Source organism: Carassius carassius, chromosome 39 (assembly GCF_963082965.1).
Source record: "Carassius carassius chromosome 39, fCarCar2.1, whole genome shotgun sequence".
Lineage (NCBI taxonomy): Eukaryota > Metazoa > Chordata > Actinopteri > Cypriniformes > Cyprinidae > Carassius > Carassius carassius.
The window spans coordinates 22,549,595-22,574,919 of record NC_081793.1 but is presented as its reverse complement, the minus strand read 5'-3'; the positions used below and the strand labels follow the sequence as shown (position 1 = coordinate 22,574,919).

The 25,325-nt window shown below is 36.1% G+C and overlaps 1 protein-coding gene across 1 annotated transcript in view; it reads right to left on the bottom strand.

Moving 5' to 3' along the window:
* Positions 1 to 25,325, bottom strand: part of LOC132121652 (bifunctional heparan sulfate N-deacetylase/N-sulfotransferase 2-like) — a 78,386-nt gene that overhangs the window by 8,885 nt on the left and 44,176 nt on the right. The window contains exon 2 of the mRNA XM_059531272.1: positions 847 to 2,255. Coding sequence (XP_059387255.1) covers positions 847 to 1,881 — 1,035 coding nt within the window. The 5' untranslated portion in view covers positions 1,882 to 2,255. The remainder of the gene's footprint in view (positions 1 to 846; positions 2,256 to 25,325) is intronic.

The window sequence follows — 25,325 nt, the reverse complement described above, 5'->3', positions numbered from 1 at the left end:
ATAAGAAGAGGGGTGAAAGAAGAAGAATGCCATGCTCCATTGCATTACAAATAAGCTCTCCCTCTTGCACAATAATCACGGCTCTACAAACAACGGCAGAGAGAGAATACATCTCCCTGATCCGTATTAAGTGTGCTAATTCATTAGCTTCAATTCAGTAATGGAGGAGCTCTGGGAGTGTGACGGCAGTCAGAGAGAAGCTCTGAGAATAAAGAGTTTGGATTATTCTAACAAAAGATACCTTTGATGAAAGACAACCTGGGTCAGGTCTGACTGCAGGATTCATTCCCCATCAACCCCACAAACTGATGATTTCATATAAACAATCTAGAATTTTATTAATTAATTATTTGTACATTTTCTCATAAAAATGTAAGTGGTGGTTGCTAGGCTGTTCGATGTGGTTTTGCCTGTTTCTAGGGTAATCTGGGCAGTTGCTAGGTGGTTGCACACTGACTCAATTCAAAACAGTCACCCACAAGTCTCCATGATATTCCAATCTCTAGAAATGACTGAATTCTTTGGTTCAGTGCACGTTCATGGGGATTGTTTTTTTATTGGCTACCATGGGGGAAACAATAATAAATCTTAAATCTGCTTGCATAAAAATATTAGCACACCTCAACATTCCACTCAATTCACTTTTTATGGTTTAACATTTAAAACATTATTACTGAAATTTTAGGCACTAAAAAGTCATGTTCCTTTATAATCAGAAACATTATGGCCAAACTGTGAAGCACAGCAAAGCTGAAAGCTTTTTTTTTTTTAAATTGCATTTAACATTTTAACAGTGATGATAGTTTTGGTAAACAAGTATATCCAATAACTTTTCAAGGTTTGTACCTCAACATCTGCCACTTTCATGCGTGTCCCCTCCTTCCCGACAAAAATGTCATCCACATCCACAAGCAAAAATCTGTCCAACGAGAGGCTGAGCCTTCTGCCAGTTAAATAACCTACGGCATCCACAAACAGCAGCTTGTGCAGCCAAAAAGACAAGCTACCTCCAAAGAACACCCGCTGGATCCCATCGTGAAGGCCTAGGTCCTGCATAACCGTAGCCAGCAGTGCTCTCTGTTGGTGTGAGTGTGTTGGGAGCTGATTGGGTTCTGCTGGTCTGGGGCTAGCTAACAGCACAGGCTCATAAGTACTGTGGTTGGACAGGAAGGTGGTCCAGTTGTCTGCAGGTAAAGGGCCAGGTTCCAGCTCATTAGGTTTGGTGATATAGAGTAGGGGGGCAGCAGGGTTGACTCTGTAATCCCAAAGTGGCAGGTTTGAACGCAAGAACAGAGGGAAGCCTCTAAGCTGAGGGCTAGATGGGGAGTTTTCATTTGCCCTATAGAAGCCAATGATTCCCACTCCATAGTCTTGGCAGTATTTGTCCAGTAACTGGCGGTTCCATGAGTCCAAGTTGACGTACTTGAGCAGATTCTCATAGACAATGAGCGTGTATCTGCCTCGACCTCGCCAAGCCAGAGAAGGCATGTCCCCCTTCCCCGGTGCAATTTCAGTGTGGTAAAGAAAGCGGCTTGACTCTAAAATGGCAATGATCTCTTGTCCGAGTTGGGAGTAGATGCTTTCCACAAAGAGTAACACCACAGGCTCCGTCCGAGAGGTGTCTGCTGTCCTCACTGAGTGTCGCCGCTGACTGACCTGCGATGGCAGGAACAGTGGAGTCCTTTTTCCTCCACCAACTACCGATGTAGCTACACAGTCTCCCAGTGGTAACGGCACAGGGGCCTCCTTGATCTTGGGTCCAGCACTTACGTGATAAGCCAAGTAGGCCATGGAGAGTAGACAGAAGAGGATGAGTGCAAGGATCAGGCGGTGGAGACCTTGGTGCCTGACTACTCGTGCCAACTTCCTAACTCCAGCCATAGCTATCTTGGCCAAGTGGATGGCAGGAACAGAGAGAGGGTGGCACCTCACTCTGGTAGGGAGGTAGAAGAAAAAAAGAGAACCAGCAGGGATTAAACTGGAATGAAGTTGTTCTGCCAGGAAACGACTATTGACTCTAGGTCACCATGGCCCACATAGACTGCGACGGAATCGCCGCTCCAGTGTGTCTCTTTTTGTATCTTACTCCTCTCGTCCATATATCAACCCTATACGTAGGTAGCTGCAGGCATCATGTGATTTGTTTGTTCTTTTGAGTGTTGTTACTTTGGCCCCATTCCTTCAGTCGCTTCATGTATCTGCTTAAACAAACAAGGCATGAGAGGAACCTCAACTAGCAGGACCGCCTGTCCATCCTGAAAGAGAAACAAAGAATGGGGAAAAACAAAAAATGACAAGGTTAGAAGGATCAGAATTAAGCCTGTATTACATAAGACTGGAATACACTGCACAAACTTTGCCCAGATTTTCGCACAACTTGCAGTCCTGAAAAGTCGACGTTAGTTGTCAAAAATCAGAGCCAGATTACAGCTTTAAAAAAAAGGAGGGAAAAAAAGCATCATGAACCTCCAGCCCCGACAGATTTTAATTGTAAGGAAAAGAGAAAAAAAATACATAATTTGAAATTTCTCTGTTTGTACTTCATGGAAGAAAGTCATGCTGCTTTAGAACAATTTATTTTATATTCAGAATAAAAAAATAAATAAAAAAAAAGTTTACATGCAGAGGAATATGCTCAGTCAGAAACATAAAATAATCCACTTATTTTAAAAACTAGACAATGCAAGAGACCAAAACACAGATTAGTTTAGAAGTCTACATTCATAGCAAATTGGTGAACAACCTTACAAGCTGTCAAATTATTAAGAAAAGGGTCAAGATATACATGTAGCACACTCATTGATGACAAAAATATTTTTAATAATATGAACTGTACCATGCACTCCCCTAACCTCTGAAACTCCTGCGCAAAACTCCAGCCTCTCCTCATCCCAGGGGCCAAGACAGACAAGAAGGGGCCACACAGTATCTCCACAGAGAGAGTAATGAAGGCAAGCCATCTTCTGATTTTTCCATTAGATGACTCACATAAACACACACACATACACGTACACACAAAAACACTCCCCTGCCTCATTAACACTCAATGTACCCATCATCAAATCTCCCTTACCGTCTACATGAGACCTTTTCCCAGGGATCCCAAAATAACTCCATCCCATGCCATCCCTTAATCATGCTCCCCCGATATAGGCTTTCAGGTGTAACTGGAAATGTGTGAGAGTGCTAGTGCACATACAAAGGAAGAGGCGTCAAGTATAAAATCTCAGTATGGGACATGGTCTGTTAACCATAAACTAAGTGGCGTCCTCAATATCATGTGATTACATTTGGTCGATCCATCATGCACCTGTAGATACTGTAGAGAAACCTGACACCATGAGAAATAGGAGTTCTAGCTAAGTAGGCCAAGCAACAACCCAAACAAGTCTCTCTGCCACTGCTATTATCTCCTTTAACTCAGCAGTATTAGCCTTTGCTAGCATTACCTTCATTTGAATAAGCTAAAAACACATGAAATGTAATTTTATAATGCCTGTATTCAAACAGGGAACAGGGAAAAATCATTAAGTTTGACACATTGCATTAAGCTTCCATTAAATAATGGCTTATAATTCAAACTCAATGCCTTTTTTACTTAAAAAGTGCAGAACAAGCTTTGGACATGAAGCTGTTTCTGCACCAGAGAGACAATTTAAATGATTAATCTCTGAAAAAAAAGGAGAATGGCTGAGCATGAAGAATTTGAAAGATAAAACATAAGCTGACTTAGCAGTTTTATATTACATTATAGCATGTAAATGAATCTTTCCAGTTAGAATTTAGCTGAACACGACAGCAATAAAATGCACCACAATGCTGGTGCCTTATCTGAGGATGTTTCTTTACAAGTCTAGTCAAAGAGGCTTTTCGAGATGATTTGTACATAAGTCGTGCAGTCTGTGACCACAGTGTGGAGCGAGAGCTTTGAAGAGCAGCTCCACAGAGTCTAACGCAGAAGGGCAGAATCAGTTCAGCCCAAGGGGTGCCTGAGGGCCGCCAGCATCACGACACGCATAAGCAGATGACATTCTACAAGAGTCCTTAGCCTCGGAAACACTTGGAATGATTCGGCACATATTCTTTTTGACTTAAGTGTTGACTTGTGTTTTTTTCTTTTCTCTATGAAACCATTATTCTGACCTATAGGGTTTCTGCTCTGCCAGTGTGCCTGGCCAACAGGAGAACAGCTCCATGGTTCACTGTTCTTTATGACTGCTGGAAGCAAATGGCTTTATATAAAGACAAAGTGTCACATGCCTTCTGGCTGATATCTGATCTCCAGGTAACACAATTAATTCAGTAGGAGCCTCTAGAGCTTTGAATCATAAAATTGTGTCTGAATATTAATGGAACAAGTCACTTAACTGATGAATAAAAGCCATTCATAAAAGCTTGAGACATACTAGAAATAAGGTTACAGACTACACTCTACTGTGGACATTTTTTGCATTTACTTTTTTGCATTTAAGCATAAAGTGATTTACATTGCATTCAAGGTACGCATTTTATCAGTTCTTGCTTTCTCTGGGATTTAAAATGATGACCTTGGCATTGCTAATACCATACTCCACGGTTTGAGCTAAGGAAAGGCCATAAGGTATTTTGCTACATTACTCTTAAAATATTTTTACTATTCAATCATTTTTATTCAAATATTTATTCATATTCAGTTAAATTTAGTGCTATGCCTACACTAAAACATTGTAAAAAAATATTATGTATTGTCTTTTAAAATAAAAATATATCTATAATTTTGTATAACAATATTTTTATATTGTGTATAATGCACATCTATGTGCAGAATTTGTTATTCTGTTTTTTCTATTTTTATTCATAACAGAGAGGACAAAAAATATGAAGGAAGATGGGTAAAACAAAGACTACAAAATGCTGCAAGTCAGACTGCATGTGAGAACCATTGCTAAATGTATTGTTTCTTGTGCTAACCAATAATCGCCAAGCCCAACTACATGCATTAACTGGAGGTACAGAATAGTCTACACACTAAAAGAAAAAAAAAGTTATTTTAAGAGCTTCTGCTGGCTCCAGACTTCCTAGATCCTAAATAAAAACACAAACATCCATTTAGAAATATGGGTCGGTTGAATCAGAATTATGCATTGCAGCACATTTCATATGGAGGGAAAAACCCGCTGTTGTTGTTAAGCATGTATGACAGACAAGAGCAGGAAATAAGAGCAGATGGCAAGTGTTACAGAACAAGGATAAAGTTTAATCTTCCATCTCTCTATCTTCTAAAAAGCCAAGATAACTGCTCTCATTAACCATTGATAAATATTTAACAGTGGAATATTACAGTTAAATAGGTCTCCATTAGTTAGGTCATTCATCACAAGACTTCCAAAAATGTGATAAAGGAAAAGATTTAGTAAGAGTTTCGATTTTAGAATTAGAATTAGGTAATCTACAGTAAAATATCTCCATTAAACAACTCTGAGGTGTTTATGGGAAATAGCAGTATGTATTCACAGAAGATAAAACTTGCCCAAATGTGAATGAAAGAGAGAGACGTGGGTAAATAAAGAGTAAAATGTATTGAAGTACATTTTTTCTTTTCTGAGTATCCGGTTTCAACCTGAAATATGGGCTATGAATGCCATTTGATGTTGACATTAACCTGGCTTTTGCAGGAGTCGATCAGGCTCAGTCAGATTTTCTTTACTCACACACACACACACACACACACACACACACACACACACACACACTAATCTGAAGGCCATGTAAAAAATCTGCCAGCACCTCAAGAGTCGATATTCACCAATCACCTGTCAAGAGTGTGTTTTCATCTGGCCCCAAGCTAATGCTGCCTTATTCTAACAGTTCACACACATACACACTCTCAACATGATGAAAAGCTTATTTTTGAAATGATGAGCTGCAGAGAGCTGAGAGAAGGTGAAAATACTGTAAATGAGGGTGAAAGAGTGGAAGTAAGAGGAGGGATGTAGAAGAAACAGTGTACACGTTTGTGTTCTTCAAGAAAGAACATGTGTCAGCATGTCCATCAAAGCTGTTAAGTACATGCTGTATTTGTAGCTGTACACTGGAATGGCGCTCTGCTTGCCCTGAGGTCATTTACAAGGCTCTTTAGGACACGTAAAGTAAAACCAAACTTAGACATCTGAAAAATACCTCAGTTACTTAATTTAACAATGGCAATTTTTGGTGTGAAGATTGTTGCGATACCTATAGCAGTGAAATTTCATGATTTTTTGATACCAATTTTAATACCACAACCAAAAACTAATACTTTATTGAATGCTGCTATAAACTGAGCAGTGGCTCAGTGGTTCATGTAGGTTGTCTACAAACCGGAAGGTTGGTGGTTCAATTCCCGGCTCCACCTTGAATGGGGCCTTGAATGGCTGACACCACAGTCGGTGTATGACTGAGTGAGTGAATGGGTGAATGTGAGGCAAAATTGTAAAGCGCTTTGGGTGGCCATGTGGTCTGTTGAAAGCGCTATATAAATGCAGTCCATTTACCATTTAATATATTAACTAATATATGAAACTAAATAGAAATCTCTTGAATTTCAATAAATAAATACATATAAAATATACAAAAATTATACACACTACCATTCAAAAGTTTTTGTTTTTGCAGTTTTTTAGATATATATTTTTTTCTATTCAGCAAGAATGCATTAAATTAAACAAAAGTAAACAGTTAAGACATGTATAATGTTACAAAATATATAAAGTATTTTAAATAAATGCAGCTCTTTCGAACTTTCTATTTATCAAAGAATCTTGAAAAAGAATTCCGCAAAAATGTTATTTTATTTTAAATGAAAATAATTACAAATTAATTCTATTTTACAGTATTACATTTTAGTGTATTTTTAAACGAATAAATGCAGCCTTGTTGAGAATAAAAAAAAAATCATATATACTTTAGACATTCACACATGCATTTTTTTAGACTATCTTCTAAAAAAATCTTCTTCCTGGAGATCTTTCTTCCTGGAAATGACCAAACACAGCAATATTTTCGTAACAGCTGGTTTGACAGCATGCTTTCAAAACCGGACTGACTTGACTGCTGTACAAGTGCCGAATGTGCCTCTTTTATCATAACCATAGATTTTACATTTTAATATTGACCAAAATAAGTGTATTTCAAGTATATTTCAACATCCTTTATCAGGATGACTTCAGTTTCCACATGGCCAGATTCCCTTATAAATCTCGTCCTGTCTAACTGTGCAGGTAATAGAACAACATTTCATATTTGCGCAGTTGCATCCAAATCAATACTAGCTCAGGCATGATAGAGGGCATCTTCCCCGGGGGCTTTCAGTAGCTGCCTTTGCCAGAACAAGCCTGCGGTGGATATGTACCCAAGGTTACAGATATTTTCGTGGAGCTTACACAGCGGTCAAGACCCACAATGATTCACCCCACCCACACCTACCTCCCCATCCCAGAACAGCTGTCAATCAAATAAAAATTGACCAGAGTGGCATACACACCCTTAACGGCTGTCAATCCATTTTGGAGAACACTCCCTCAAACAGCCCCCATTCACAGACAGTATCTCTCCCCTCATCTCAACAGTCCCTCATAAACACATTGATGCAGACGAACAAAAGACAAGCTTAGCAGGTAAACATTCCATCAGAGGAATATAAATCAAGCTTAGCGCAGCATTAAGAAATAAAATCAATTTCAATCTTGTTGTTTTTAGCTTCCCTTCCTCCTTTACAAAATCTCTATGGTGATGGATCCATCACTCGCCCCTTGTCTGCGCCCTCCATCTCTGGGATATTGTATTAAGAGTTGGATTTCTCTGAGGTTCAATGTTAACGGCCTCTCAGTGGTCCGGATCGGGCCCTTAGGAGGGGACAGATGAAGAACTGTAATCCTTTTATAGCTGAGTCTGAGTTAGGATATTCTATTAGCTAAAATGGCTTGGGTTTTCTGATTTATAGCACAACGTGTCCAGCTCACAGCCAGGGGGAGTTGTTGGAAATCAGCAGTCAATCAATTCAAGGCATAGACCCTGTATAATCAAGCTTAAAGATTTAGAGAGAGAGAGAAAGAGAAGAGGAGGGAAAGAGAATGTGAAAAGAGAAAAGCTATGATCCAAAACTTAGAGAACTACCGAACTAGACATTTTAATGTAGACATCCATGTTATTTTCGAATTTTTAAAATAGTTTTTATTAATATTTTGAATTAGCTTTTATTTGTATATTTTTTTGTGTTTCATTTTCATTTAATTTTTTAATTTTATTATTGTACAAAATTTTATATATTTTAAGTGAAAAGTGACGTGACATTCAGCCAAGTATGGTCACCCATACTCAGAAATCGTGCTCTGCATTTAACCCATCCAAAGTGCATACACACAGAGCAGTGATAACACACACAAACCGTGAACACACACCCAAAGCAGTGGGCAGCCATTTATACCCACAGGGAAGCTGTGGCACCCAGGGAGCACTTGGGGGTTCAGTGCCTTGCTCAAGGGCACCTAAGTTATGGTATTGCCAGCCCCAGATTCGGACACACAACCCTAGGGTTAGGAGTCAAACTCTCTAACCACTAGGCCATTAAAAATAATGTACTTTTACTATTGGTTTTTAATATTTCTAAATATTTTTATTTCCGTTTTAGTCATGGTTTTATTTCAGTAATTTTAAATTACAAATGAAAATATTAAATATAAATATTTCATGTATATTAGTTAATATTGTTACAAAAAGTTGTTAGAAAAACAACAAAAAATTTAATGTTTAACAGTTTTAGTTACCTATAACAACACTGGTAAGTTCTGCATAATGATATTTTCTAAGTAGTTTAATATTACTAAACTGCACTAATTCACCCATTATGTCTATATTATAAATGTATTTTGTGCTAACAGAATCCCTAGAGATAGCATAAGCAGAATATGCCTGTTACCTACATTGAAACGGTTGCCTGACTGTGTACTGTAATGTCAGTAGCATAACAAAATGCTAATGTCAAACTCTGGGAATCAACTGTCAGGATTAAATGAATCTTGCATGCTCTTTACTAGGGTGGTGTTATTTGAGCTGTGTGTGACTTAAGAGAGTTGCTGGATATGCAGGGTGTTTTAAATAAGCCAATTATATCAGGTTATGCTGCCTATGTACAGCAATCGCTAGGTAATGAGACAGCTCAAGGTTCTGGAAAAGAACTACAGTGAACACAGATAATGAGGGAAAAATAAGAAATCACATTTAACATGATTCTACAATAGAACCAGATCAGCAGCTCTGTATGTGCATGTACATATGTCTGAGATTAGATAATATCTCATGGCTAAATGCATGAAAATATCATATGCTGATACAAGTCTGTTAATCAAATACAAAATACTATGCTTGCAATGCATTATATTTGCCATAAATAACAATCTAAATTAAAGTTTTTAAATAGGATTAGATAGGATCATTGTTTTTGTTTTTTTGTCTTGCATAATGTCAAGCAAGTGTCTGATGAAATTTTCAATGATTAATTTATGAACGTCACATGATGAGAGCAAATGCAAATACAAAAGTCATTTTCTGCAGTCAAATGCCACGAAGACTGTGCTGAAGGACAAAAGAAGCTGGATAAACTTGTCAAAAGGGAAAAAAGGAAATTAAAGTACACTTCATAAATCCTCTATGGCAACAGACATCTTAAAAAAGATAAAGGGCATATGGGCCGCTAGTAAATTTAATTGTAAATCAAAGATTTACAGCTAGTTTTAAATCTCTTCAGAGAAGGGTACGAATTATGAGGGGGGATTAATATTTGATCCCCTTAATTAAAGCTTTACCCCCCCCCCCCCCCAAAAAAGTCAAAACAGAAGGCTGGAGGGAATCCTATTCATATTCTTTTAAAATATAGGGTACGTGTCAACATGATTTTCAGCAGCCACAAATTAGTTCATTTAGTTGTACAAGATTAGTCAGAAAGACATTGGTGGACAATAGACAGGTGGTAAACAAGGAAACAGGAGACAATGGACCAAAAATTTTGATGACTCATCCTGTACTATACTTTTTTTGGTCCAATCAGATGCTCTCTTAAATGAGAATCTCCAAATTATTGGTCAAAGACTAAAAAGGGGGAAAAACAGTAGAATGTGTCCTGTTTAATTTGATTATTTCTGAGCAAATTATACAGAAGATTGGCATCAAATCTTGTCAGGCAAATTTAGAACATCAATCATTATTAGATGACATTAAAATAAAATGTTTATGGATCACGATGAAGCCCCAAAGTACTAAATAACTAATTTTAAATTACAAATTTTTGACACTATCCTTAAAACCATTAAGTTTTACCCATTTTTCAGCAAGTAGTTTTTAATCATTTCAAATCTAATATAATTTAGTATGATCACTTTTTCTTTTATATATTTTAATAACTACGTATGTTGTATGTTAATAAGTATGTTGTATATATATATATATATATATATATATATATATATATATATATATATATAAATATATATATAGATATATATTGATATATATATACATATCAATATATATTGATATATATTGATATATATATATACATATCAATATATATTGATATATATCGATATATATATACATATCAATATATATCAATATATATCAATATATATATATATATATATATATTGATATATATATCAAGGTCAAGGTCAAATTTATTTCTATAGCACCTTAAAACAACATGAATGTTGACCAAAGTGCTTCACAATCTCAACACAGATGCACATAAAGTTAAAACATAGCATATCAAATACTTCAAACCAAAAACACATAAAAGATAAAAATAAAAATAAGGACAAAAGCCTAGTAACGACACAAAAAAGTGCAAATTACATGATCATTTCAAAAATGCATACAGCTTTTAGACGCATTTTAATATGCTTGTGCAAAAAGGTACTTTTTAATCGATGTTTTAAACACTTTTAATGTAGGGGAAGCTCTAATTGATAGTGGAAGTGTATTTCATAGTTTTGGAGCGTAAACTGAGAAAGACCTATCACCCTTTGTTTTCAGACGGGTTTTTGGAACGTTTAATAATAACTTAGATGACGATCTAAGTGATCTCTGAGGAGAATATGAACTTAAAAGTTCAGATATATAACTAGGGGCGAGTCCATTTAGAGCTTTAAACACATAAGTTAAAACCTTAAAATCAATTCTCTGTTTAACAGGGAGCCAATGAAGAGAGGCCTGGATAGGTGCAATATGTTCCCTCTTTTTTGTCCCAGTAAGGAACCGAGCTGCAGCGTTTTTGGCAATCTGCAATCGTGAAATCGATGATTGACTAATTCCAGCATACAGTGCATTACAGTAATCGAGTCTTGTGGATATCAGAGCATGGATTACTATCTCTAAATCATTAAAAGTCAGAATATGCTTCAACTTACGAAGACACTTTAGTTGATAAAAGCTGTCCCTAACTACAGAATTTAATTGTTTGTCAAACTTCATCTCACAGTCAAAAATGACCCCTAGGTTTTTAACATAAGAGTTACTTTTTAACTGCGAATTGTTTAAAAAAGCACTGTATTTGTTAATTTGGGTTTTGGAGCCAAACAGGATAACCTCCGTTTTATTTTCATTTAATTGGAGAAAGTTCTTGTCCATCCATTCTCTAACATCCTTTAAACAAGCTAATAGGAAAGAAACAGATTCATTTCCAAAATCTAGTGGTAAATATATATATATATATATATATATATATACACACTCACCTAAAGGATTATTAGGAACACCATACTAATACTGTGTCTGACCCCCTTTCGCATTCAGAACTGCACATCCAGGGCACGAAGCTCCCGTTCCACCACATCCCAAAGATGCTCTATTGGGTTGAGATCTGGTGACTGTGGGGGCCATTTTAGTACAATGAACTAATTGTCATGTTCAAGAAACCAATTTGAAATGATTCGAGCTGTGTGACATGGTGCATTATCCTGCTGGAAGTAGCCATCAGAGGATGGGTACATGGTGGTCATAAAGGGATGGACATGGTCAGAAGCAATGCTCAGGTAGGCCGTGGCATTTAAAAAATGCCCAATTGGCACTTAGGGGCCTAAAGTGTGCCAAGAAAACATCCCACACTCCATTACACCACCACCACCAGCCTGCACAGTGGTAACAAGGCATGATGGATCCATGTTCTCATTCTGTTTACGCCAAATTCTGACCATCTGAATGTCTCAACAGAAATCCAGACTCATCAGACCAGGCAACATTTTTCCAGTCTTCAACTGTCCAATTTTGGTGAGCTTGTGCAAATTGTAGCCTCTTTTTCCTATTTGTAGTGGAAATGAGTGGAGATGGGTCTTCTGCTGTTGTAGCCCATCAGCCTCAGGGTTGTGCATGTTGTGGATTCACAAATGCTTTGCTGCATACCTCGGTTGTAACGAGTGGTTATTTCAGTCAAAGTTGCTCTTCTATCAGCTTGAATCAGTAGACCCATTCTCCTCTGACCTCTAGCATCAACAAGGCATTTTCGCCCACAGGACTGCTGCATACTGGATGTTTTTCCCTTTTCACACCATTCTTTGTAAACCCTAGAAATGGTTGTGCGTGAAAATCCCAGTAATTGAGCAGATCGTGAAATACTCAGACCGGCCCGTCTGGCACCAACAACCATGCCACGCTCAAAATTGCTTAAATCACCTTTCTTTCCCATTCTGACATTCATTTTGGAGTTCAGGAGATTGTCTTGACCAGGACCACACCCCTAAATGCATTGAAGCAACTGCCATGTGATTAGTTGATTAGATAATTGCATTAATGAGAAATTTAACAGGTGTTCCTAATAATCCTTTAGGTGTGTGTGTGTGTGTGTGTGTGTGTGTGTGTGTGTGTATATATATATATATATATATATTAGTGCTGTCAACGTTAACGCGTTAACGCATGCGATTAATTTTTGTCTGGTTTAACGTGTCGAAATTTTTAACGCAATTAACGCAGCATCGGTATTTTCTGCCATCCGTTGGCTAGCTTTACATTATATGATCACGCTCTTATTCATTTAAATGCTTTTAAACATTTCAAGCGTGGCAAGACAAAAGAGAATGCGCTGTCTGTGAATGCCCTTATGTGACACATACACACGTACACACACACACACATACACACGTACACACACACACACACACACACAATGCATAGACAGGGTGCCAGAATCCAGTTCTCTTAAGCGCTTGAACTAACAATAAACATCCCAAAGTGCCAGTTTTGTCGATTATCCTCATAAGAGCAATCTTAAATTATTTATATAAAGTCTAAAATGAACAAAAAGAGTTGTGAGAGAATGAGGCGAGATCCATAGACAGTATATAAACGGTGAGATCCGCGTGTCTGTCTGCTCTTAAAGGGACAGCAGCCAATAAAGCTTCCTGTCAGTAAAGTTAAAGAACAAAGGGAACAGAGAAAATGACTCGCTGCTCTTGACTAAATAACTTTTGTAGCTTTAATAAGGATTAACTATTTAATTTATAGTTTATGCAGTGCAGACTGCATATAACTTTGATAACTTTATTAAATTTCTGTATATTTACTAACTGTTAAGACAGGAAGGGCAGGAGTAAACATGACATTTATTATGTTAGCATTGTTTTAAGTTTACTTAAATTAAAAACTGTTATATTTTTGAAGCCTAATAATAAATGTAAAAAAAAAAAAAAATCAGTAGCTGTATTGATATCAGTAATACTGGCCTTCATTCATAAAAAGATGCCATTTAAACGTATTTAACGTATTAAAAGTATTTAAAATATACTGTCTTTATGTTGTTTCTACATTAATTTGATTAACTGTGAAATTATTACATTAAAAAATATATTAAAAACGTACAAAAACATTTCTTTTTTTTATTGCGATTAATCACAGAAAAAATGTGTGATTAATCTAGTTAAAGTTTTTAATCGATTGACAGCACTAATATATATATATATATATATATATATATATATATATATATATATATATATATATATATATATATATATATATATATATATATATATATATACACACATACACACACACACACACACACCTCTTCAGCTGTAATCATCACAACAATGAAAACATCTTCAGGAGAGAACTGCTCAACAAGTTTCAAAATAATCTGCTTTCACAAATACCAAATACATTAACACCAACATGACAGTCTATGCAAACATTTGTGTATGTGACATTGTGTAAATCTTCACACACACACTTGGAAAAGCTGATAATTTTTTGTTTTTTTATCAGATCTGAAGTGTTTTCACAGGAACTAGTTAACAGTCAAAATGTCAATTGTTAGTGGCAATATGAGCATAAAGACATAAAATGCACTAAAAGTGAAACTGTTCAGAGACTCTCTTCCAACAAAATCCATGAACCGCCTCTAAGAGCCCAAAGCTAAGAGCTGAACCTCGGAGAAGAGGAAATGATATCCTCTCAGCAGCCATTCAAATTCAAATGTTATCTGTGATTAAACCTTTAGGGGTGGTGAGCACTATCTCCTTGTCCCTTTGAATGCACTTTAAACAAAAGTGCAAAAGACTGCAAAAAAACATACACCAACAACATCAAGACATCAATCTTCTACAAAGGCTTTTAATGGCATCCATGTTAAACCTTGTTCTGAGAATTTCTATCAGTTGTCATAGGCACATGAAAAACAAATTGACTCTGGAATTTCAGAAACGAAAACGGCTGGATTGTATAGGAAGATCATTGGTGATTTTATCTGCCGCTCTAGAAATCAAGGATTGTGTTAAGGGAAATTGATTTCCTTTAAAGACAAAGGACAGTCGAGAGCAGGGTTTTTCTTGCATTCTACGAGTGAATTGCTCAGGCTAGACAGGTACTGGAGCTTATCTAAGGGTCAGAGAGTCTTGGGTTACACGGATGGGAAATGCAGATCATTCAGGACAGTGATTGACTAAAATGGGCTTTTTTACAATTAAAAGTTTTATCCTGCTGTAGTTGTAGTTTGCAAATAGTGCACTTACTCAGGACGTCCACTAATGTTCAAAGTTTTGGGTCAATGAGATTTTTTTTTTTTTATTCAGCAAGGACATATTAAAGCAAAAGTGACAGTAAAAACATTTATAATGTTACAAAATATTTATTTTTCAAATAAATGCAGTTCTTTTGAAATTTTGATTCATCAAAGAATCCTTTAAAAAAATATTTTTTTTTTGCAGAATCTGTTAGTTGAGATCACACAGAAGCCTCTTCATGTTTGAGACAGCAGTATTGGTATATTTAAAAGCGTACATTTTGAGGTTGAAATTGGCTTGTTTTTCGGAGATTCTAGCACGCAGTAGGGGCGTGTCATTGTCTGTGTACATTTTCAATACAGGATAATGTTTCTAAAGCAGTAATTCCACCTTTTAGAATGACTTCTGAATGATCATGTGGCACTGAAGACTGGAGTAATGGCTGCTGAAAATTCAGCTTTGCACCCCATTAATAAATTATATTTTAAAACATAAAAACAGAAAAAAAGTGTTTTTTAAATTGTAATAATATTTCACAACTTAACTCTTTTTACTGTAGTTTTGATTAAGTAAATGCAGCCTTGGTAAGCATAAGAGACTTTCAAAAAATCTCACTCACCCCAAGCTTTTGAACGGTAATGTTTACTGTAAGAGCTGTTGGCTCAGACTCAAAGGTCCAAACTCATTCTGGGTCACATCACTTCCTGATCCCATTCCCTCTCTCTCTATCCCACTTTCCCTCTCTGCCTGTAAATAAATGCTAAAAATATAATGCATAAACATAATCCTGAGCTATCTTGTTTCCCACTGTTCACATTTTCCCCTGGGTTAGTAATTAATCCTAGATATTCAGGTTTCAAGAGGTTGTGCATTTGTAAACCCCAGTTTAATATTCTAACTCGCATATTTATGAAGCCAAAAACACTGGAGGAATAAAATTTGTAGATGCATAGGTCCTTTTAATAACTGCTTGTGGCTGTTTTTAAGTCACTTAATGCAGCGGTTCTCAAACTGGGGGCCGCGGCCCCCTGGGGGGCCACTAGATGGCGCTAGGGGGGCCGCAAAGAAATTCTAGAATATGAAATTATTTTTAAAAATTATTTACCTGTACGCAAGTTAGGATTGTCTTATGTGAACTATGAAAAAAAAAAAAAAAAAATATTGTAAAAATAATATCAATTATACACAGCACATTACGCTGAAACGTCACCAAACCGTTGAGGTACTAGTGAACACAAAGACATGAACACGCCGATAAATGCCATGACTATTTAAAATGGACAAGTTTTTAGATAGAGGATGCAGTGTCTCAGCTGAAAAGGTCACAACAGAAGAGCCCAGCGTGAAAAAAACGAAACTGCGTAAATTTGACGACTCGTACATAAAATATGGCTTTATGGAACATAGTGACGGCAGACCACAGTGCACACTGTGCTTGAAGATTTTATCTGTTGAAGCACTGAAACCATATAAACTCAACCGACATCTCACAACAATTCATCCGGAGCATGCAAATAAAAGTAAGGAATTTTTTCAGAGAAAGAAGAATACGTCAAGCAAAAGGTACGACTGACTAACATCACGGCAATACCTGAGAAAGCACAGCAAGCATCGTATCTTGCAGCCCTGCGAATAGCCAAATGTAAAAAGCCTCACACAATCGGAGAGGAATTAATACTTCCAGCAGCAGTGGATATGTGCCGAGTGATGGTCGGGGAGGAGGCCGCGAATAAGATTAAATCCATACCGCTGTCCAACGATACAGTAAGCAGGCGGATCAAAGACATCTCTTCTGATGTAAAATCTCAACTGACCGAAAGATTACGATCGTGTGAGCAGTTCGCGCTTCAGCTTGATGAATGCACTGACGTTAGTAGTGCTGCGCAGGTATTAGTGTACGTTCGATATGTATGGGACAGTAAAATTATGGAAGATTTTTTATTTTCAAAAGAACTCGAGGGGAGAGCCACAGGTGAGGAAATTTTCAAAATGTTGGACACTTTTATGGTAGAAGAAAATCTGAGCTGGGAAAAATGCGTGTCTGTTTGCACTGATGGTGCGGCAGCAATGACTGGGCACAAGAGTGGAGTTGTCACCCGAATTCAAGCCATAAATCCAAAGATCGCAGCCACTCACTGTATGCTTCATCATCAAGCACTTGCATCGAAGTTAATGGCACCCGAGCTGCATGATGTGTTGGAAGTAGTAGTAGCGGCTGTCAACTTCGTGAAGTCAAGACCGCTGAAGTCACGTCTCTTCGCAAAACTATGTACAGAGATGGGAGCAGCTCATGATCGGCTACTGTTCCATTCAGAGGTGCGGTGGCTCTCACGTGGAAGGGTTTTAGAGCGAGTGTTTGAACTCAGACGTGAGCTTCAGGATTTTTTGAAAGAACATAAACCCGATCTAGAACTGTTTTTTTCTGACCAACAGTGGATGGCAAAACTAGCATACCTTGCAGACATTTTCAGTAGTCTCAATGGACTGAATCTGTCCATTCAGGGATGTTATTCCACAATACTGGAGGCAAGTGACAAAATAAATGCATTCAGGAGAAAAATTGACCTGTGGGTGTGTAAACTACAAAGAGGCATCACCGACATGTTTCCAAATCTATCTGAATTTTTGGATACAAATTGCATGGCAGTGGACTTCATGCTCAACACCATTACCAGTCACCTCACCTCACTGAATGAACATTTCAGTCGCTACTTCACAGACATTGACATGGAGAAATATGACTGGGTTCGAGATCCCTTTTCTTGTGATGTGATGGCCAGTGGCCTCAGTGGAAAGGCTGAAGATGAACTTTTGGAACTGTCCAGTGATCGTACTCTCAGGATGAAATGTAATCAGCAGGGCCCAGCAGAATTTTGGCCCACAGTTGAAAAGGAGTACAAGGAGGTTGCTCTTCAGGCCATGAGAATATTGCTGCCTTTCCCAACAACATACCTTTGTGAGACATCTTTCTCAGCCATGATGGCAATAAAGACAAAATACAGGGCACGGCTTAATGTGGAAGATGACTTGAGAGTTTGCCTGTCCCCAATAACACCCAGAATTGATAAGCTCTGCAAAGAAAGACAGTCTCACCCTTCCCACTGAGTTACTAGCTGTTACTAAATTGATGTGTCTGCAATGCAAGATTTGTTTTATATTGTAAAACTTGTATAATATTGTATGTCTTCTATATTGAAAAACTATTTCTTTAAGTAGAGCAGATTTTTTTTTATGTTTCTGAAATATTAAAAATATGAATATTATCTGAAAATATTGCCAAAAAAACAGATTGCTGTTCAAATTGCAAACCAAACTTGAGCCACTGTCATTTACTACATTAAAATGTAAGAAGTTTAATGCACTTTTTTACAATCATACGTAAATTAATTTTTCAGTATCTTCTACTATATGGACATCATAAATTACTGTTCAGTATTCAAAAATTTTGTTGCACTTTTCAGACAACATTATTGTTAACTGTCAAAACGATTTGTTATATTTTATGAAATGTAGAATTTAACAATTTTTGTATATTCAACATCAGAGACATAAGGCTACAAACAGAATTGTTGTTCCAGCATTGTACAAATTCATTTGTTTTTGGTACAATCTAAAATTTGTAAGTAAAATTGTCAGTTTGAGGATGTTTTCGTCATGAGTTTTCTTTTGGGGGGCCACAAAAGGTTTCACCCTACTCAAGGGGGCCTTCTCCTGAAAAAGTTTGAGAACCACTGACTTAATGTACAAAAACAAATTCAAGTTACCAAAATTGGAAGATGGTAACTCAGGGTCACGTTTAAGAAAAACCTCAAAATCTCGGCTTCATGATAAACTGCAACCGTATTCCAAGGAACATATTGCATAGAAAATATAAGCTTTGCTTCTGAAATAAGCAGCTCCATAATACAGTGCTGTTCACCCAATGGTGCAAAGAGTTGTGCTCATCAGCATCTGCCTGCAAAGTCTGGCCATTCTGAACATATTACACCATGCCATGCTGCCTGCTAGAAGTTGCAGGAATTTCATATCCAGCATTTTAAAATAACTAAAAAAAAACTCTTTGTGGTAAAAGAGACTGATGAGATTAACTTAAATGTTCTTTGCCATCATTTCAAAGGAGAGGCTTTAATTGCGTCCCTGTGAAACAATGTGGCAGCGTGAGGATGGGCAGAAGACTCCTGCCATGGTGGAACAGGACTACAGCCAGAAGCTGTCAATTAAAAAGCATGGACAAAGGATAATTCAGGCTCCTGGACAGGGCCAGAGAAGGATATGATATCTGCACCAAAGGTGTTCTTCTACTCACAGATAACCACTCGTCCCATGATGGATGCAATGATCAAAAAACCTTCTTTAATGAACTCAAGCTACCATTTAATTCCATCTATTCAGATACAGAGGAAAAATAATGTTTAATGGAATCAAAAAGCAAATCATGCTATGTTCATATTTGTGTATAAATAATGCACATAAAAAATTTTTTGCTTTACAATCTCAGTGGTTAAATTCAGTTCAAACTGAATGCACATCAACTGAATTTATATTAATGCTTTCTGCAGTCTACTGTAAATATTCTATTTATTAAACTCTGGCGTCGTAGTCAGATTTAATTTTCAGTCATTTTATGAAAGAAAAAAGCAACTAGAGGATTTTATAACAGTGGTTTTACCACATTTCAAATTGAGTTTTAAGAGAGGTAGCATCCCTTTAAACTGGTAAAGTCACTGTCATAAACTGCCTCAAGTGGATTACTGCTCTAATATATACAGTATGTGCTTGTATGCATGCATGCTCTGGAAACAAATTGCTTTACCGCTCATGGTCAGTGCCACATGAATTGAAGTAACTAGATTTGTATTTACTCAAGCAAACAGCAGTGCTTGCAAGGCAAAAAAAAATAGTGTTAATGCCGCTTTGAATATGCAATATTGTTAATACTGTATGTATGATTCTTGTTTTCTGACAAATTAGCTTTTATGATCTCAATATGCAAATATTACAATAACATAATTGCAGCCCATTACTTTTGAATGCCAAACATTCTATTAAATATATATATATATATATATATATATATATATATATATATATATATATATATATATATATATATATATATATATATTACTTAGTAAAAAAAATAAATAAATAAATAATAATAATATTATTATTTTTATATATATATATATATATATATATATATATATATGTATACACATACAGTACAGACAAAAAGTTTGGAAACATTACTATTTTTAATGTTTTTGAAAGAAGTTTCTTCTGCTCATCAAGCCTGCATTTATTTGATAAAAAATACAGAAAAAAATGTAATATTGTGATATATTATTACAATTTAAAATAATTGTTTTTAAATTTATTATACTTTAAATTATCATTTATTTCTGTGATGCAAAGCTGAATTTCTAGGATCATTATCACATGATCCTTTAGAAATCATTATAATATGATGATTCATTATCAAAGTTGGAAACAGTTCTGCTGCTTAATATTTTTTCAGACCATGTGATACTTTTTTAGGATACTTTGATGAATAAAAAGAAAAAAAAAGAAGCTATGCTTTTATTCAGCAAGGATGTGTTAAATTGATAAAAAGTGATAGTAAAGAAAATATATTATTAGAATATATATTATTAGAATTTTTATTTTTATTTTGAATAAATGCAGTTCTTTTTAACCTTTTATTCAGTGAAAGTGAAAGTGAAGTGACATTCAGCCAAGTATGGTGACCCATACTCAGAATTTGTGCTCTGCATTTAACCCATCCGAAATGCACACACACAGAGCAGTGAACACACACACACACTGTGAGCACACACCCGGAGCAGTGGGCAGCCATTTATGCTGCGGCGCCCGGGGAGCAGTTGGGGGTTCGATGCCTTGCTCAAGGGCACCTAAGTCATGGTATTGAAGGTGGAGAGAGAACTGTACATGCACTCCCCCCTCCCACAATTCCTGTCGGCCCGGGACTCGAACTCACAACCTTTCGATTGGGAGTCCGACTCTCTAACCATTAGGCCACGACTCCCTGTAAAATTCATCAAATATATTAGACAGCAGAACTGTTTCCAACACTCATAATAAATCGGAATACTAGAATGATTTCTAAATGATCATGTGATAGACTGGATGTTACATGCGACACTGAAGGCTGGAGTAATGATGCTGAAAATTCAGCTTTGCATCACAGGAATAAACTATTTTTTTTAAAGTACATTCAAATAGAAAACTATTATTTTAAGTTGTAATAATATTTCACAATATTACTGTTTTTTCTGTATTTTTGATCAAATAAATGCAGGCTTGATGAGCAGAAGAAACTTCTTTCAAAAACATTAAAAATAGTAATGTTTCCAAACTTTTGGTCTGTACTGTATATATATATATATATATATATACACTTAGTAAAAACTTAGTAAAAAAAAAAAAGAATAATAATAATAATAATAATAATTTATATATATATATATATATATATATATATATATATATATATATATATATATATATATAAAGCACAAGGAATCTCCAAAGTGTTGCTTGCAAGCACTGTAGCAATCTAATGCCACACCTGTTTGCACCAACACATGCCCTTGTGTGACCACCTTCATTTTCACATTAGTCCTCTGACAAATGTCATCCTCAATACCTCTGTATACCCATATCAGAACGCCGGATGACAAAAGACACAGGCAACTTCCTGAAACAAACATGAGAGATGACAGAACAAAGAGCAGACTGTTCCCACTGCTGTCATCTAGAACGGCACAGAGGTTAGGACAATCTCAACGGCTTCCTGTAAAGAAGGTGGACAAGGGGTGCTTTTTATCCGTAAAAACTAAACTAAACTAAAAAATCTAAAATCTCCTCTATTCTGAGAGTTTGCCAAAAAATAAGTATTATACTGTTGAAGCAGCAACACAATTATTTTACACATTTTTTTTTTAAGAAATTTATACTTTTAGAAGGACACATTACAGACTTTTACAATGTTACAAAAATATATAGATTACAAATAAATGCTTTTCTTTTGAATGTTCTATTTCTACTGTACTTCACAGAAAAAAAAATTAAGATGTTTTCAACATTTAACACCAAAGTATGATAAGTATGATTTCTGAAGGATTACGTGACACTAAAGAATGAAGTAATGGCTGCTGAAAACTCAGATTTGCATCACAGGGAGTTATTACATTTTAAAATATGTTCAAAAAGAAAACATTTTTTTTTTTTTTTTTAGAAGTAAATCATAGTTTTAAGTATAATCATATTATAAATAATGTTACAAATATAATACATACATACATACACACACACACACACACACACACACACACACACTAAGCAATAACTGAAATAAAATGTTTATTTCATCATAATACATTGGTTTCAGAAGGTGTAGTTACAGTATTGACCAGCAGGGGCTAAAGGGACCATACTAACCCACCAGACCTTGACCCCTTGAGTCAAACAAACCCATGTCAGTCCAGGAATAGTCAGTCTGTTTCTTAGTTTCTCAGTTACAGTGCTAATGAATGTTGCTAGCCTAACTTAATTTGCATGTACCATCCACCCACAAAATGAATGTATTAGTAATACACTGCCTTTCTAAATGAAAATACTAGTGAAGTTTATTGACAAAACTGCATCTTCCCCCTGGAACAAAACAGCAAAATACTTCCCACCTCTGTCCTCCTTCCCAACAATCACCACCAGTGTTCTGAGGGTGTTTATTAACACAAGCACATACAGTACTGTGTATAAGGCAGCATAAATCTGTCCTCCCACTCCTGTCCAGCTCCTATCTAAACACGGCATTAATGTACGGTGGATCTCTCGCTCTGCCTTTGGCCCACTTCTACAGGAGGGGCTGAAAACCATAAGAATATTTGTTTTACTTGAAAAATATTTTTCAAATTAACTAAAAAACAATTTTCTAAGGCAACAATTCTCCTTTTCTTGTGGTTTAAATAAAAAAATAAAAAATTTATATTATATATATATATACATATATATACATATACACACATATATATATATATATATACAATTAAAGCAGAAAATATAGAAATAAAAACCTCCTAAATCTGGATAAAAACTATAATAGTAAGTCAATTATTCTAAAATAACACTGGCCAAGGTTAGTCAGATTTCACATATTCATTTATAAATAGACTTACAAAACTGATTATATTGGATCAAGAAATTAAGATTTAAATGATACAATATTTACATTTATGCATTTGCCTGATGCTTTTAACCAAAGTGATTTACATTGCATTTAATCTCATTTTTTACATTTATGATTTTCCTGAAACTCATGATCTTGGCATTGCTAGCATCATGCTTTTAATGTTTGAACTACAGGAAGATTTTATATCATTTGACCAGCTCCATCCAAATGCCAAAGGCTTGCATACTTCTTGAAAATGGAAATGATTGATTTCTTAAATTCTAACCAATTGGAGACCATATATTTTACTATCATGGGGGTTGGGCGCTAGGTTACTAACACATTACTGGAGTCATGGGAACAAGTGTTATGTTTGTCACCATGACAACCCAGAACAGCACTTCAGCATCACGGTTGAATGAATTCAGTGTCTTTTAAGGCAAAATATGACATTACGCTTCATGGAAAATGATGCTGTATCAGCTTGACACATCTGGAATGCACTTATTTATTACTCTTTCAGAATGTAATGTTCTTTTCATTAGCGTTCAGTAATTTGTGAGATAAAGACATATCGTGTATGCAAGATCAGACCTGACAAACTAAATTACCTGCTATTCTGGGACAAATATTCAAAAGTAGGCTATTATTCAGATATTAAACAAGATAAATGCCATGAATGAATTTAATAACAGACTGAAATTAACGATACTCACAATAATAATAACATTGAGAGACATTTTAACTGAGAACTTTCACAGAAACTGTCAATGAGCATTTGCCAAAGTACGAGCGTTTATTTTGAAGCTTTGCTCCAACTCGCGGCCCACACAACCAAACACATATGTTTGCATGGTCCATTGCAAAAAAAATAACTGACCCATCATTTATGCATGTTTGAATTTGTTTTTCTGTAGCGTATGCAGCAAAAATATAAATTGGTGGTTTATTCTTAAACCAATCAGCGAGCTCGAATAGTGGAAGCATAGTTACAGTTTAATATTTATTTTTTGTTATTTAATTATATATATGAAATAATGTTTTTATGTTATGACTTAGACATTTTTACATGTATTAACAATATTATTATTTCTTTTAATAGTAATTGGCGGCCCACCTGCAATACCACCGCGACCCACAGGTTGAAAACCACTGCTCCAGGAAAAGCTCACTCCAAAATGGTTCTATTCCCAGTAACTTTGACTTTAACACCTGAGTTTCACCCCAAAAACATCTTCCGTAGCCATCGCTTTCGATATTCATTGACTTGATAATGTGCATGGTGTGCAGCAGACAACTGCTCGCCTGAAGGATATCAGGCCATTCTAGAATTGGATGAAACGCTGAAATATTCATGACAGGCTGATAGACTCAAAGCATTCTGTAGTTCAGCCGACTTTCTCGCACTGACAGAACATAAGTGGCTGTTATGGAGAGAGGAAATGGGCTTGAAAATGACCAGTTTCTTGTTTAAGAGGCATTAGTAAATATTTAAAAGTTGCTGTAGGTTTCACATTTCAGAGAATGGCCATGTGAAAGCCATCTGTGATCAAGAAACTGAAAAATGCAATAACGTAGAGACTGAACAGTATGTTTTTTTTTTATATATATATATTATTGATACCAATATTATTTAATTTCATCTCGAAGTGTGATACACAGAACTGATTTTTATTTATATAACTTCGGGGTTTTTTTTTGACAAAAACTTGTAAATAATATTTTCAACTATACAATACAAACAAATCATGCATCATTCCACGTAACATCACACTGTGGTTTGTGATGTATATCCAGCGCCAAGTCTAGATAAAAAAAAACAGAAATCCTATAACTCTGCCACAGGCACCCTATCCATCACTATGCACTGACAAAAGAAGAGGGATGAAAGGAGGATGGGGGGAGGGATGGAGGGATAGCCGAGCTGGCTGATCATACCTTGTCTGCTTTGCCTTGTTGGATGGGATCAAACAGGCCCCAGCTCTGAGATTATCTAATGGGGTGTGTGTGTGTTTGTGTGTGTGTATGTGTGTGTGTGTGTGTAAATGAGGGGTGCCCAAGGATGCCTGCCATCTCCATATTCACAGCAGGAGAACCTACAGCGAGCGAGTGCAGCTGGCATAGCA